At 58.2% G+C, this 16,066-nt stretch overlaps 2 protein-coding genes across 20 annotated transcripts; one reads left to right on the top strand and one right to left on the bottom strand.

Moving 5' to 3' along the window:
* Window positions 1–899: 899 nt before the first annotated feature.
* KRTCAP2 (keratinocyte associated protein 2) lies at window positions 900–4,608 on the bottom strand. 2 transcript variants are annotated; one of them, XM_085020407.1, is made up of 6 exons: window positions 4,557–4,608; window positions 3,969–4,112; window positions 3,471–3,625; window positions 3,265–3,328; window positions 1,289–1,355; window positions 900–1,052 (listed from the first exon to the last, which is right to left on the bottom strand). In XM_085020407.1, the coding sequence occupies exons 1-6, from the start codon at window positions 4,603–4,605 to the stop codon at window positions 932–934; spliced, it is 600 nt and encodes a 199-aa protein (XP_084876533.1). In that variant the 5' UTR covers window positions 4,606–4,608; the 3' UTR covers window positions 900–931.
* Window positions 3,484–15,263, top strand: TRIM46 (tripartite motif containing 46). Of its 18 annotated transcripts, none has more exons than XR_014844133.1 (11): window positions 3,484–3,930; window positions 6,166–6,427; window positions 6,660–7,003; window positions 7,632–7,775; window positions 7,897–7,992; window positions 9,334–9,587; window positions 9,861–9,982; window positions 10,181–10,218; window positions 10,964–11,266; window positions 12,233–12,530; window positions 14,139–15,263. XR_014844133.1 is itself a non-coding variant. In XM_085022804.1 (10 exons), the coding sequence occupies exons 2-10, from the start codon at window positions 6,172–6,174 to the stop codon at window positions 14,530–14,532; spliced, it is 2,211 nt and encodes a 736-aa protein (XP_084878930.1). In that variant the 5' UTR covers window positions 3,484–3,930; window positions 6,166–6,171; the 3' UTR covers window positions 14,533–15,263. The 18 variants fall into 18 exon arrangements, 7 of the variants coding, with proteins under 7 accessions (XP_084878930.1, XP_003125766.2, XP_084878927.1 ...); XR_014844127.1 differs by lacking the exon at window positions 3,484–3,930 and adding an exon at window positions 4,631–4,773; XR_014844128.1 differs by lacking the exons at window positions 3,484–3,930; window positions 14,139–15,263 and adding exons at window positions 4,631–4,773; window positions 13,731–13,798 and having other exon boundaries at window positions 12,233–13,056.
* The last annotated feature ends 803 nt before the right edge of the window (window positions 15,264–16,066 follow it).

Raw genomic sequence — 16,066 nt, 5'->3', positions numbered from 1 at the left:
TGGCCTTGTCCCTAGTGTTCTATATACTTTGCTAAAACTTAGGAAATTGCCAACTCCTTGGATGGAGGAGGAAAATGAAGGCACCTGAACAAAGAGAAGGGACAGTGATTCAACCTGGGAAGTCTTTCTAAAATATAGGCTTACGACATCCATGCTGGAGTAGAACACATGGGTCCAGGAGGGCACTATCAGGAGAGAATTTCCACCCGCAGACTTGGAGCAGAATGGGCAGAGGGCTTGTCTGCTCAGGGGGAGGAGCTGGAGTAACAAAGCCCCCACATGCGTAAATGGAACCCCAAGGGGAGGTGTCAGTGTCGGGAGACTTTCCCTCCCAGACTCCACTGTTCCAAGGTCTAATTCCAGTTCAGAAGAACAAGCCTTACTTTTTTTTAATCCCTTTTTTTTTTTTTTTTTTTTTTAAGGGCCACACCTGCAGCATATGGAAGTTCCCAGGCTAGGGGTCGAATTGGAATTGCAGCTGCCAGTCCATGCCACAGCCACAGACACAGCAGGTCCTTAACCCACCGAGCGAGGCCAGGGATTGAATCCGCAACCTCATGGATACTAGTTGGGTTTGTTTCCCGAGCCACCACAGGAACTCCAAGCAGGCCTTCCTGCATTGCAGTCTCTACCCCTTTTCCCAAAGGGCGAGACTGCAGATCGTTTATGCACTTTTCTTCCGTGATGAGACTCTTACACAAGCATGTGCCACTCTGTGCCTGGCAAAGTGCCTGGCACTGATGGCACTCAATAAATATTTGGTAAAAACAAATCTTGGAGGAAGGAAAGCCCCCCGCCACCCCAAGGTCTGAAAACAGTAGGTACCCATCTGCCCCAGCATTCTGCACACCCATGCAGGCATTGGTAGGAGGCCCACAGCATATCACAGCTCACAGAGCTACAAAGAATCAACTTTATTAGACATTCAGGGTCAGTTTCTCTTTTTGCCCTTGCCAGTAACCTTGGCTGGTGTGAGGACTGGGGCTGTTGCCTGGTACAGAGTGGACGAGATCTTGTTGATGTAGTACAGACCAACCATGGAGAAGATGAAGCTACAGGGTGAAGGAGAAAGATCATGGCCTCAATGGCATGCAGCCAGCCTGGTACCTCCTAGCGCAGACACCAGCATCGGGGAAAGAACCCAGGTTCAGGTTTAGGAAATTGGCAAAGAGGATGGGGTGAGGGTGGGGGGGTGGGGAACAGAGCAGGAGGAGGTAGGGGCAGTCTGGAACCCTCACAGGAGGTTCCAGTGCCAGCTATGCCTCTTACCCAGCTGTCAGGCACTTACCAGGTGGTGACACAGACCCGGTGGATGAGGCCAGATGCAAAGAGAGCCAACAGGAGGCAGAGGAGAACTGAGGAGGCAAGAGGGGAACAAGAAGAGTGCTGTTTAGAAGGGAAATTGGAATTCCCGCCGTGGCTCAGTGGTTAATGAATCCGACTAGGAACCATGAGGTTGCGGGTTCGATCCCTGGCCTTGCCCAGTGGGTTAAGGATCTGGCATTGCCATGAGCTGTGGTGTAGGTCGCAGACACAGCTCAGATCTGGCATTGCTGTGGCTCTGGTGTAGGCTGGCGGCTGCAGCTCCGACTGGACCCCTAGCCTTGGAACCTCCATATGCCGTGGGAGTGGCCCTAGAAAAGGCAAAAAGACAAAAAGGGAAATACCAGGCATTCATATATGGAGCCTAGGAGAAATCTGAGACCCTGTGAATTTGGGGGACCAGATTGGAGGGGTAGGGCATGGCAACAGCAGGATCTCAGATGCCTTACTGATGCCCAGGACATGGAGGTAGGAGATGCATGCTCCTTGCCAGCTCTGGCCCAAATATCACTTAGTCTCCCTATCCTGGCTTGTCTCCAATAAAAAGGAAAGGTGATAGCAGAGTCTGAAAAGCAAGGCTTGCTCCCATTTGAGGAAGAGGGTCAAGGCCTTTCCAAGGGAAGCCAGACATTGGGGATAAATTCATGAAACTGGCTGGCCAGTGTGGGGAGTCAAGGGCCTCACTCCCTGGACGCAGGTTGGAGGGAAGTGTCTGGATCCACATAGCCATGGGGGGCAGGAAGGGGCCTCAGGATGCCTAGGGTAGGACTGGAGAGAGGGTGGGAGGGCAGATCGCAGCTAGGGAAGGCAGGGCAGGTGAAGAGGGCCAAGAAGCTTGCAAATGAAGGCAATACATCTAACACTTGGTAACAAATTCTAACAAAGTTCTGGCTGCTGTATGGAGGCAACTCGGGAAGCCAAGCCTGCAAAAGGGCCAGGTGGATAAAGCAAGACACAAGGAAGACAAAAAAAGGAGGGCCTTGGTCTTTGTTCTACCAGGTGAAGGGATCACAAAAGATGGCATGTGCCATCAGCTGGGGCATATGGCATCCCTTAGGTGATCCGGCCTTGACGTCTGATTTGGTTCATGAACGTTAATTCTCCATAAATAACTAAATCATCAGTTCTTGATTACATGAGCGCTAATAACAACGACTGTTTCAAATGAAAAATGATCTCGGGAGTTTCCGTTGTGGCGCAGTGGTTAAGGAATACAACTAGGAACCATGAGGTTGCAGGTTCAATCCCTGGCCTCGCTCAGTGGGTTAAGGATCCAGTGTTGCTGTGAGTGGTGATGTAGGTCACAGACATGGCTCAGATCCTACGTTGCTGTGGCTGTGGTGTAGGCCGGCAGCTACAGCTCCGATTCGACCCCTAGCCTGGGAACCTCCATATGCCATGGGAGCGGCCCTAGAAAAGGCAAAAAGACAAAAAAAAAGAAAAAAAAAGAAAACGATCTAACAGTTATTCTTATTTGGTCAGGATTCTTGTTGAGATAGAGAGTTGATATGTGTAATACATAGGCTCTTCACGATCATCTCAAATCAATAGAATTCCCGAATATTGAATCAATGTCACCTCTGAACCTCTCAACACACTTGGTCTTGCTCCTTCTGCTGGGAACAAAGAACATCTTTCCTTGGATGTGTTCATTACAAACCCAAACCTGCTATTCCCCTCAACCTTCCCCAGGAAATGGCCAGGAAGTAACTGGGTTTCTTGCTTTCAGAAGCCTTCTCTTCTAGCTCCAATTCCAGCAGCTAGCTAAGGTGCTGGATCCAAAAGCAGCAGCTAGCTAAGGTGCTGCTTCCAGACAGTATTAATACACATATTGCCTTTTCCTAAAACACCTTTACTATTCTAAGCACCTGGAAATTCAGTACCGTGTTTGCGGAGGTTACAGGAGAGGGATCAAATATTCCACCCTCAATTTCCACTTACTCTCCGGGAAGATCTTTGCTTGGAATCCTTTGCCAAAGACAAGATTCTCCAGATTATTGAAGGCCTGGGTTGAGAGAGTGAAGGAGTAGGACGTGCACAGGAGTAGGAGGGCAGAGCTCTGTCGGTAACGGGAGGGGTACAAGCCTGTGGCCCTCCACCCTCCCCACCCTCAAACACGTCTGTTTGCTCCACCTCAGGGAGGATACGGTGAGAGAGAAGACGAAAAGGCCGGAACCAAGTAGGCCGCCCTGGATGGTGAGCCACTCGGTGGAGGCCAGTTGGCGGCTGTACATCTGCATCCCAGCGAAGAGCAGCAGGGACAGGAGAGAGGAGAGCGCCAGCGAGGTGCCCGTACCCACCACTGCAGCGGGGTAGAGAAGAGACGGAGATTAGGCCCAGCCCTCCCTCCAGCAGCTGCAGGCAGATCCGGCAGGTCCGGGAGTCGAGGGCCCGACCACTTCCAAGCGCTCCCAGGACTGCAGCCATTCTCCCCAACTCCCAAAACCCGCGGCGACCCCCCAGGAATTCATTCCTCAGCCCCAGATGCCTCGAACCCTCCCGCCCTGGGGAAATGCCCGCCCCCCTGGAACCCAGGACACGTCAGCTCTGCGGGAAGAGGACGAGGAAAGCTGGTCCGCCCAACTCCGACCCCACTAGCCCGTCCAGGTGGGATCCCGCGGGTCCCGTTACCCATCATGCCCTGCCCTGGGGTCCAATTGGCGCCGCGGTCCGAGAGGAGAGCCGAACCGGGGACGGTTGGCTGTGCGCATGCGTCGGCCCCAAACGTAGACTTGCTTCTCCCCAACGTCTTCCTCTTTCTCCCCCGCCGCGCCTGGGTGCAGCGCCCTCTCCCGGAAGGGAGGAAATAGTTCATGCAAAAGCAGCCTTGGCCACCACCCTGGTCCCCCGCTCTTCTCCGCACCCGGAGCATCTGCCGCCTCTCAGTGCACGCTGCACTTAACTCTTCAAGTCACTGGGCCCATGGACCATAGTCTCTAGCCCACGTCTGTCTTCTTTGCCATTCACGTCAGCCCTAGTGCCCGTTCCTTAAAACTCCCTCCCCCATGATCATTGCCTCGTGGACTCTGCCCAAACCAAAATCAAGTGCTTCCATCCTTAAGCCCATCTTTCTCTGAAACTATCCTCTTGCTTTCTCTGAGCAAGATTAGGAGCCAATAAAGAATTCGAACATAAGAAATGGCACCCCCCTCAGATACCATTCCAAGTTACCCACCGCCACCCACCACCGCCTCCTGAGAACCACGTGGGGAAAACTATTTCCCACCTCCTACCTCGACCGGCGCTGTTCGAGGATGGTCCCTTGAGCATGCGCAGTGACATCTCACCCACCCCTCCCCACATCCCCACTGGGCTCCAGCATTAAGCCCGGGGTTCGCAGCCGCAGCCGGGATCGGGCACCCGGGGGCGGGCGGGCATGGTAGGGCCATGGCTGAGGGTGAGGATATGCAGACCTTCACTTCCATCATGGATGCACTGGTCCGCATCAGTGTGAGTTAAGGTGGGGTCGAGGGAAGGGGAGGGGGAGTATAGGGGTCCCGGGCTGGCCGGAACCTGGAACAGGTGGGGATCCTGCAAATGCTGGGATGTAGACAGCGGGCTGATGATGCCAGAAAGAACTGGGGGGATCGGGTTGCAGGCATGTGAGGGTAATCTGGGGGCAGCCCTGTGGTAAATGCCGTGAAGGCGTCCATCTGCTGGGATGTAAGGAACCTGGAGCTGCCCGGGCGCAGGGGGCGGCCCGGGTTAGCCGCCAGCCGTGCACCGGGGCTGGGGCTGCAGGGCAACCGGGCTATGCTCTGAGGAGGGGGCGTGAGTGAGCTTGGATATTTTCCAGGAAAACTGAGGACAGGTGGGGGGAGAGCAAGGAGCCGCTCCGCGGTGTAGTTCCAATTTGGACCCCTCCCAGAGACCCCACCCCACCGCACCCCCACTCAAGGCTGCCTCCGAGCCTGCGGTTGTCATGGCAACCCGTGCCCGGCTCTCCCAGGGGCGGTGCCAACCCTGCTCCCCCCCACCACTTCCTTCCCCCTCCCTCCCTGTCCCTCCCTCCTTTGTGTCAGCTGCGCCCCTGACCGGGATGGCTGCGAAGAGAGGGACCAAGGTGAGGTGTGGGGGTGGGGCATAGCTTCAGGACCCCCCGCAACCAAAAAAGGGAGGGGTACTTCCGGTGGGGAGGGGGCAAGGAGGCGGGGCGCTCATTTTTTTTCCCTTGCTAGGGGAGGGGGTTGCGGCAGGCCAGGTGGCGCCGGGGGAGGAAGCAGGAGGGCCGGAGCGTGGGGGGCAAAAGGGAATGGGTTAGAAGGAGCCGGATGGGTTAGTGATGGGGAATGGAAGCGAGGGCAGCTGCAGGCCGGAGCCGCGGCAGGAGGACGGGCAGGGTGAGCAGAAGGATGGAGAGAGCCTGGCTATAGGGAGGAGTCACGCGGGGGAGGGGGGAGGAGGGGGGGAGTCAGAGAAGGGGGCGGGGGTCCGCACGGAGCTGCAGAATGGGCGGTGTCCTTGAGAGGAGTGGCGGGGGCAGGCGGCCCAGGGATGGGGGGGGATGGGGCCAAGGCCAGGTGAGAGGGGCTGCAGGTCTGGCTGGGACTGGGACGGTGAAGGATGTGGGGCCTGAGGCTGGGGTAGACGCGAGCTTCGACCATCCCTCCTCCTTAGGTTCTGTAGCTCTGCAGGAGGGAAACAGAAGCTAGAGACAGGGAGCCGGGAAGGCCTGTGAACCAGGCCAGGGCTGGTGCTGGAGAAAATCCACAGCTTGTCCGATCCCTTGTAACTTGTCTTGCCCATTCCTGAGATCCCGTGGGTCTCTAAGGGCAGCTGAGGGGCCTGTGGAGAGATGTCCAGGTGTCCAAGCTCTGATCCAACCTCCCGGTCCCTCCACAGACGAGCATGAAGAACATGGAGAAGGAACTGCTGTGCCCAGTGTGTCAAGAGATGTACAAGCAGCCACTGGTGCTGCCCTGTACCCACAATGTGTGCCAGGCCTGTGCCCGGGAGGTGCTGGGCCAGCAGGGCTACATAGGCCATGGTGGGGACCCCAGCTCCGAGCCCACCTCTCCTGCCTCCACCCCTTCCACTCGAAGTCCCCGCCTCTCCCGCAGAACTCTCCCCAAGCCAGACCGCCTGGACCGGCTGCTTAAGTCAGGTGGGGCTGGCGCCTGTGGAGTGGGGGTGAGGATGCTGGGATGGCCATCGGGAAGGCGGAAGGGGTCCATCTCTGGCCAGGGGCATCTGTCTTTTTCAGGCGGTGGAGAGACAGCCCATCCAGGCTCTAATGAGAGCCGAGCTCTGGCGCAATAAAAATTCATTTTTTAATTGAACAGATGCCCCAAGCCAGCTATAATTTTCACTTTCCTGCCTCCTCGGCCCATCCACAGGCTTTGGGACGTACCCCGGGCGGAAACGAGGTGCCCTGCACCCCCAGGTGATCACGTTCCCGTGCCCAGCCTGCCAGGGCGATGTGGAGCTCGGGGAGCGGGGCCTGGCAGGGCTGTTCCGGAACCTGACCCTGGAGCGTGTGGTGGAGCGGTACCGCCAGAGTGTGAGTGTGGGTGGCGCCATCCTGTGCCAGCTGTGCAAGCCCCCGCCACTAGAGGCCACCAAGGGCTGCACCGAGTGCCGTGCCACCTTCTGCAACGAGTGCTTCAAGCTCTTCCACCCCTGGGGCACCCAGAAGGCCCAGCATGAGCCCACCCTGCCCACCCTCTCCTTCCGCCCCAAGGTGAGCCAGCCTTTGCAGGGCCTGGGGAGGGAGGGGCATGGTGGTGCTGGGTGGGAGGGGTCGCCCAAAAGGAGGTGGCCAGGGTGGTGCCACTGCCGAGCTCCTTTTGTCTGTACCGAAAAAGGCACCGGACCAATCTTTGAACATCTTTGAGCCTCCATCTCACCTGCTGAATGAGGATTAAATATCCATAGCTGCAGGGTTGTTGAGAGGATCTCTGAGCTAATGTTTGTGAAAGTTATTTATACACTAAAAAGGTCTGTATGCGTTCATTCATTGAACAAATATTTAACAAGCACCTGTGTGCCTGGTGCTATTCTAGGTGTTGGGGTTACACAGAAAACAAGATGGACAAGGCTAATTATTAACCGCAAGGCTAAGGTTATCCTCCTTATTGTTATTACCACACATTGCTGTGAGGTAAATGCAGGGTGGAGCAAGGCTAATGCAGGAAAGGTGCTCGTTGATGCTGGGGTGTACCACCAGGTGGCACTGTGGAGCACCACCACCTGAACCTGCCTCCATCCCCATGCAACCAGCAGAGGGAGGGCACCAAGCGGCTCCGTGGTGGGTCAGCACCCTTACCCACACCACTGGCTGACTCTCTCATTGCTCTTTCTGTCCCTAGGGGCTGATGTGCCCAGATCACAAGGAAGAGGTGACCCACTACTGCAAGACGTGCCAACGGCTTGTATGCCAGCTCTGCCGTGTGCGACGTACGCACAGTGGCCACAAGATCACACCAGTGCTCAGTGCCTACCAGGCCCTCAAGGTGAGGACCCCTGCCTCACTGGACCCCAGTGCTAACCCTCACTCGCACCCTCTCACACCTCCTCTTCACTGCTGGCTTCTTCGGAGCCGGGCACAATGCCCACCTCTTTCTTCCCCCTCAGGACAAGCTGACAAAGAGCCTGACATATATCCTGGGAAACCAGGACACAGTACAGACCCAGATCTGTGAGCTGGAGGAGACCGTGAGGCACACCGAGGTGAGGGAGGGCAGCGAGGCCGGGCCCGGCCGGGGAACGGGAGCAGGAAGGGGCGTGGACCAGCCACGGCCCAGTCCCCTGGTTGCAAGCTCAGAAAGCCCATGGAGGGGCCCATGGTCCTGTTGAGGTTCTGGTTAAACCAGGTTGTCAGGAACAGCAGTGCCCCAGGCTGTGCCTGAGGCTGCCGTAGGGACAGAGTGGCTCTCACCCCGGGAGAGGGAGAGCTTGAAAAGCCTCGCGGATGTAGCTCAGATGGCTTCAGCCTCTGCTGCCCGCTGAGGATGGCACACATCCCTGGACCAAGGAGGGTGAGAGGGTGAGGCGATGGCTCAGATACCACTTGCCAGTTTACTTGAGTCGGCTGAGATAGGGATGGGCGATAAGGATGGGATAAATGCTGGCAGATATTAGTGCAGTCCTGGTGGGCATTAGTGCAGTCATGGCCTTTTTTCTTTGCTTTTTAGGGCCACACTTGCAGCATATGGAGGTTCCCAGGCTAGGGGTTGAATGGGAGCTACAGCTGCTGGCCTAGGCCACAGCCATGGCACATCAGATCTGAGCCGCGTCTGCGACCTACACCATAGCTCCCGGCAATGCCAGATCCTTAACCCACTAAGCAAGGCCAGGGATCGAACCTGCAACCTCATGGCTCCTAGTCGGATTCGTTTCCGCTGCTCCACGATGGGAACTCCCAGTCATGGCCTTTTATCTGGGGGAGTCCTTAAGGCGTCAGGATTATGATGCAGGCATCCAGGAAGGTGAGCACACATAGTCAGGAGTTGAGCCCATCTGGGTACACAGGGGCCCATCTGGGTACGCAGAGCCTGGCCCTATTAGAATGTGTAGGTTTGAGTTCCCTGGTAGCACAGCGGGTTAAGGATCCCGCATTGTCACTGCTGTGGCACAGGTTCCATCCCTGGCCCAGGAACATCTGAATGCCACTGGTGCGGCAAAAAAAAAGAATGGGTAGGTAAGATTTCCCCAGATCCATGGTGCGGTGCCCCAGGAGGCTGATGCACGTGCTACTTTGAAGCCTTCAAGAAGAAGATAGTGGAGTTCCTGTCGTGGCTCAGTGGAAATGAATCTGACTAGGAACCATGAGGTTGCTGGTTCGATCCCTGGCCTTGCTTAGTGGGTTAAGGATCCGGCATTGCTGTGAGCTGTGGTGTAGATCGCAGATGCAGCTTGGATCCTGCATTGCTATGGCTGTGGCGTAGGCTGCCAGCTATAGCTCTGATTAGACCCCTAACCTGGGAACCTCCATATGGGTGGATGCGGCCCTAAAAAAAAAAAAAAAAAAAAAGAAGAAGAAGATGATAGTAAATGTTGCTCTCTGGGCAGGTGAGCGGTCAGCAGGCCAAGGAGGAGGTGTCCCAGCTGGTGCGGGGGCTGGGGGCTGTGCTGGAGGAGAAGCGGGCGTCACTGCTTCAGGCCATTGAGGAGTGCCAGCAGGAGCGGCTGGCCCGTCTCAGCGCCCAGATCCAGGAGCACCGGAGCCTGCTGGATGGCTCAGGTCTGGTGGGCTACGCTCAGGAGGTTCTTAAGGAAACAGACCAACCTTGTTTTGTGCAAGCAGCCAAACAGCTGCATAACAGGTACTCAGGGGCATGGCACAGGGGCTCGGGCTCCTGCGGGGTAAGGGCATCGTGGGTGTAGCTCATGTATAAGACAGAGTTGGGAGTTCTGTCCAATGGAGAATCAGGCCCTAGGGATTTTCACCAGGCCAAACCAATGCCCAGCTTGTCCAAAGGGACAGGAAGAGACCCACAGCAGATACCAGGGCTCCAGGGACAGGCAAGGCAGAATCAAGGGGACGGGTGGTGGCTGCCCAGATGGTAGTGCCTGACCCTTGCCTGCCCCCATCCCAGGATTGCCCGAGCCACCGAGGCCCTTCAGACGTTCCGGCCAGCTGCCAGCTCCTCTTTTCGCCATTGCCAGCTGGACGTGGGGCGTGAGATGAAGCTGCTGACAGAGCTTAACTTCCTGAGAGGTGAGGAGATGGCCAGGCCCCATGCCCAATTAGAGCCTTCCTCCCTTCTTCCCCAGCAGCGGGCCCGGGGGGCAGTGCCCACCAGGGAACTTCCCAGCCTCCTACCCGGCCCGGCCAGCCACCCTGCCCACCAGCCCATCCGGCCACCCACACGGTCCCACCGCGCTCAGCGCTGCTTCTCCCTCTCTTTGTTTGTAGGCTGTGGCCACCGCGGACTCTGCTCCGGAGCACCCCAGGCAAGTCAGCGGCCCTGCCCCGGGGGTCTTGCCCCCCCCCAACGCCAGGCCCCCTGCCCTGCCACTCCCACTCAGCCCGGCTCCCCACTCATCGCTTGCCTCTCTTTCCTGACCTCCCCAGATGCCTCCCGACCCCCCACCAGTGCTCTGTCTCTCTCTCATGCCTTCCTTAGGTGCTGGCCTAACCCTTGCCCGTCTGACCTTTTGTCCTTGTGACCTTTGCCCTCTAGACTTTCCTCCTCTTCCCCTTGACTCCAGTCCTCTGCCATCAAGCTCTTGCTTGCCCTCTGCTGTCCCCCATTTCCTGTCCTGCCGACTCTTGCCTCTGTCTCCCGCCCCCTCGGTTCCCTCCTTCCTGTTCAGCGCCCTCTTGCCTGGGTTCCAGTGGCCATTGCCTGCCTTTTCCTGGGGCTCCTCTTTGTTCATAGACTAAAAAGGGTCATAGAAAGAAGGGACCCCTTCTGATCTGAGCCCCTCATTTGACAGAGGAGGAAGCTGGGGCCCAGAAAGGGGGTCCAGAGTGAGGGAGTGGCAGCCCAGGACCCGGCCCCAGGCCTCCTGTCCCTCCTTCTGCCTTGGGCTCTGCCCTGCCCGTCCTTGCCCGGGGGCCCAGACAGGTGTCTTCCCCAGATCCCTCTCACTCACACTCACCCCCCCGGCTCCCGCTGCTTTCCCCTTTCCTGCCCGCCCTCCACGCCAGGCCCGTGGCCAGGCCCTGACGGATCCCCGCTGTCTCTTCCAACAGTGCCCGAGGCTCCAGTCATCGACACCCAGCGCACCTTTGCCTACGACCAGATCTTCCTGTGCTGGCGGCTGCCCCCCCACTCGCCACCGGCCTGGCACTACACCATTGAGTTCCGGCGCACAGATGTGCCAGCCCAGCCGGGCCCCACCCGCTGGCAGCGGCGGGAGGAGGTGAGGGGCACCAGCGCCCTGCTTGAGAATCCTGACACGGGCTCTGTGTACGTGCTGCGCGTCCGCGGCTGCAACAAGGCGGGCTACGGCGAGTACAGCGAGGATGTGCATCTGCACACGCCCCCAGCGCCTGGTGAGTAGCCACAGGGCACGCCGGGCCCCGGGCCCCGGAGAGATGCCATAAGCCAGCGGGTTGCGCTCCCTAGACTGCCCGGGTTCAAACCCCAGCTCGGCTTCTTGCCAGCTATGTGGCTTTGGGCACGTCACCATCCCTGGACTTCAAGTTCCTCTTCTGTAGGGACAGAAAGGACACTGAGCTCCTGGAGTTGTGAGAATTAAGTAACATGATAACATGAGCCATCTTAGCCGTGTTTCCAGCTCCTGGTAAGGGCTCACTGAGTGTGGGTAAAGCGACTCTTCAGAAAACAGTGGGGGGAGTTCCCCTTGGGGCTCAGTGGTAACGAATCCAATTAGTATCTATGAGGATGCAGGTTTGATCCCTGGCCTCGCTCAGTGGGTTAAGGACCTGATGTCGCCGTGAGCTGTGGTGTAGGTCCCAGCTGTGGCTTGGACCCCACGATGCTGTGGCTGCGGCACAGGCCAGCAGCTGTACCTCCGATTCAGCCCCTTGCCTGGGAGCTTCCATATGCTGCAGGTGAGGGGTTGGGTGTGAGGGCCAGGGGTGAGCACCAGAATGCAGCACCAGAATGCAGCACCAGAATGCAGCCTGGTGTAGGAGATGGTGGTGAGATGTCACCAGGTGGAATGTCACCAGTAGTGGGGACCCTCCATGGGGCAGTGGGGGAAAGAGTTGGGAGGCAGCATTGCGAGTCAGCTGGGTCTGGGGGACTGGCTCCTATGCCCACTGGTCATCACTAAAACTCTTCCTGGGGCCCCATGCCCACTTGGGATGCCCCTTCTTCTCTCCTTATGCCCCCTGACTCCAGTTCTCCAGGCCTTGTTCCCCAGAGCTCCCTGCTCACCCCTTGGCAACCACGTTCTGCAATCTCCCGGTGTCTCGTGCTAACACCTCAAGGTCCCCAGTGCCAGTGTTTGTCCCTGAAGTCCTTCCTTCTGTCTCAACCCTCCCCCGCTCCAGTCCTGCACTTCTTCCTCGACGGCCGCTGGGGCACAAGCCGAGAGCGGCTGGCCATCAGCAAGGACCAGCGCGCAGTGCGAAGTGTTCCAGGGCTGCCCCTGCTGCTGGCTGCCGAGCGCCTGTTGACGGGCTGCCACCTGAGCGTGGATGTGGTCCTGGGCGATGTGGCTGTGACCCAGGGCCGCAGTTACTGGGCCTGTGCCGTAGACCCAGCCTCCTACTTGGTCAAGGTGGGCGTCGGGCTGGAGAGCAAACTTCAGGAAAGCTTCCAGGGTGCCCCCGATGTGATCAGCCCCAGGTCAGGCCTCTCTGGAAGGGATGAGGGTATAGGGCCCTGGGTCGGGGAGCTGGGGACAGGGCGGGGGTGGCAAGGGGAGCACATTCGCTGGGATGGCGCTGCCGGAGATGAGGAAGTAAGAGGAGCATGGGAGCTAGGCTGGGGGGCCTGCGGTCAGGAGAAATGTGGGCTCAGTGAAAGGGCTTTGAGCAGCGCTGTTCGGAGTGGTTGCGGAAAGGGCGCCATCTCCACGCCCCTTCCTCTGTCACTCAGGCCATCTCTCTAAGTCTCCATGTCCTTTCTCCCTAACACCCCATTTCCAACATCCTTTCTCCACCAAGTCTTTTCTCTCCAGTACCTCCTTCACCCACATCTTTTCTCAACATCCTAAACTTCTTCCTCTAAACGTCCCATCTCCATACTCTCTCACTCCCAACATCCTGTTTAACACCCGCCCACATGGGCTTTTCTTTTCTTTCTTTCTTTTTTTTTTTTTGGTCTTTTTGCCATTTCTTGGGCCGCTCCCGCGGCATGTGGAGGTTCCCAGGCTAGGGGTCAAGTTGGAGCTGTAGCTGCTGGCCTACACCAGAGCCACAGCAACTCAGGATCCAAGCCGTGTCTGCGACCTACACCACAGCTCACGGCAACGCTGGATCCTTAACCCACTGAGCAAGGCCAGGGATCGAACCGCAACCTCATGGTTCCTTGTCGGATTCGTTAACCACTGAGCTACGACGGGAACTCCCCACACGGGCTTTTCTGACTCCTTTCTGGGCAGCACTCTACCCCCTAACACCCCACTTCTTCAAAATGCTTCCTCTCCCACACCAGTTCCCTCCTAAACCTCTGGTCCCCAACCCTGCATCCCACAACATCTTTCATCTAAGACCCTGACCCGCCCTCAGTTCTCTCCCACGATCCACCATCCCAGTTTACTTTCTCTGCTTTCCCTGCCTCCCTAGGACCTTAAATCCCTAAGCCTTCATCCTTTCAAGATTCTCTCACCTTTAAAACCCCCTCCCAGGGAGGCCCCTTTGTGGCGCAGTGGAAACGAATCCCACTAGGAACCATGAGGTTGCGGGTTCGATCCCTGGCCTCGCTCAGTGGGTTAAGGCTCTGGTGACGCCGTGAGCTGGGGCGTAGGTCGCAGATGCGGCTCAGATCCTGCATTGCTGTGGCTGTGGCATAGGCCAGCAACTCTAGCTCTGATCAGACCCCTAGCCTGGGGAACCTCCATATGCCACGGGTGCGGCCCTAAGAAGCAAAAAAAAAAAAAAAAAAAAAAAAAACCCTCCCATCGTGAAATCCCAGAAGCACTCTGCTCACCACCCTCCGATGTCAGGAGCGCTGATCCCTTCAGTGCGCTTGAGCAATACCGTCTATCCTTTTCCCCCACACCTCTCTGGCCATTGTGCTATCCTTTCAATACCCTCTTCCACCAACAGAACCCCCAACCCTATATTCTAACCCCTGTCTCTCCAACATGTTTTCTTCTCAGTACCCCACATCATCCTTCAAACCACTTGCTCCCCGGCATTCCATCCTTCCAACATCTCAGCCCTCTGGCCCCCTCCCCCACTCCTGTACGCCACCCCCCAACATCTTCCTACCCAACGCCGCCTCCTGCAGGTACGACCCGGACAGCGGACATGACAGCGGTGCCGAGGATGCTACCGTGGAGGCGTCGCCCCCCTTCGCTTTCCTAACCATTGGCATGGGCAAGATCCTGCTGGGAGCCGGGGCCAGCTCAAATGCAGGGCTGACCGGGAGGGATGGCCCCGCCACCAGCTGCACAGTGCCCCTGCCGCCCCGCCTGGGCATCTGCCTGGACTACGAGCGGGGTCGGGTTTCCTTCCTGGATGCTGTGTCCTTCCGAGGGCTCCTGGAGTGTCCCCTGGACTGCTCGGGACCTGTGTGCCCCGCCTTTTGCTTCATTGGCGGTGGTGCCGTCCAGCTGCAGGAGCCCGTGGGCACTAAGCCTGAGAGGAAGGTCACCATTGGAGGCTTCGCCAAGCTGGACTGACCCTTCCGAGCCTCCTGAAGCCGGGTTATTCCTCCGGCAGCTTCTCCTTCAAACTCTTCCTACCAGGTGGTCCTGTCCCTCACCCTCTATCTGTGTCTTCCCAGGGCCTTCTCTTGACCAAGAGACTCTCCTCTGCTCACCTCTCTGGATGTCCCCATTCTCTCCATTGCCTCTTAACCCACGGCCCCACCCCCATCAAGTCTCTGCCCCATGCCCTGCCCTTGGCATCTTTTACCCAAGTCATGGAGAGCGCCCCTTCCCTGACCCTGCCCTGTGCTCCTTCCCAGGCTGATTGGGAGGGAAGGCTCCTGGAACACTGGGCATGCTCCCCAGCTCTGCCCTCTGTCCTGCCAAGCTCCCAGCCCCATCAGCGCTGAACTCCAGCCTTGGGGCCAGCAGGCTTTTTGGCTGGACACCGCCTGGGCACTCCCTGGTGAGGGGAAAGGGACCCTATCATCCTGCTTTAATTTATTCGGGTCCCTGTACCCCCAGCCGCATGCCTTTTATTTCCCTCGTCGCCCTCTTGCATGCTTTACCTGTCCTGCACCCATGCCAACGTGCCAAGTCTCCCTTGGGGGCCCAGCTGAGGTTGGGTGTTCCCATTGGGTGGGGCCTGGCGAGGCCTCTGGTACCTGCTGCTGCCCCCCCCCTGCAGTGGGTACTTCTAGGCCTGTGCCAAGCAACAGCTGTTATTTTCATGGTTTATAAACAATAAACTGTGATGCCAGGTCTTCCTGTGATGTCTTCCTTTGAGCATTCCTCTTCGTTTCCGTGCTGGGTGTGGCAGGCGGAGGGATCGAGGGTGCCCTGCTATTGCTCAGAGCAGGGGTGCTGAGGGATCTGGCACCTGAAGGAAGGAGGTCGCCAAGCCTGGTGCCTTCCCCCTCCTGCCACACCTGTCTGGGGCTCAGGCACCAGCCGACGGTGGCCGCCAGGGGGCGCATCGCTCCGATGGCCGCTGGCGTCCGCCCTACGACGGTGCGTTGGTAGAAGTGGCGCCAGGCCCGAGGGTATGTGATCGAGGGGGCGGGCCCGGTGCCTGGGCCCATAGGGATCAGGAAACCAGAACCACTTCCCCATTCTCAGGGTGCTGGGTGGCAGACCCCAGAGACGGCGGGCGGGTGGGGCCGACGGGGAGGGCGCAGGTCCGGCGCCAGCCCCCCGGATCTGACACGGAGCTTATCGTGGCCCTGTTGACTCTGCCACTGTTGTCACCGCCCGAAGACTGACTTCACACTCGGACAGCCAAAAATAGAGCTGCTTGGCGGCACCGTGCCAAGGGGAGAGGAGACCGCGGGGATGAAACCCAGGCCCAGGGAGAGGGGAAAGTCACGGGCATGTGGGCGGAGCCGGGTCACGCCGGCCCCTGAGCCCCGGGAGGTTTCGTTTCCTCCTTCCTCTTGTGCCACCAGCCATGCAGGAAAGGTGACTCGAGGTCTTCCACCGGCCACTCTTTGCCCCAATGTCCTCTCTCCAGGGCTCCTGCTTCTCAAATGAAGCCCGCCCCTTCTGGCCAAGCTTCCCTTTTCTCTCC

The sequence above is a fragment of the Sus scrofa genome, chromosome 4 (assembly GCF_054392235.1).
Source record: "Sus scrofa isolate SSC_HxYL_T2T_F1_AM1 chromosome 4, Sscrofa_HxYL_maternal_Yorkshire_Landrace_v2.0, whole genome shotgun sequence".
In the NCBI taxonomy this organism is placed as follows: domain Eukaryota; kingdom Metazoa; phylum Chordata; class Mammalia; order Artiodactyla; family Suidae; genus Sus; species Sus scrofa.
This window is presented reverse-complemented; position numbering and strand designations above follow the sequence as displayed.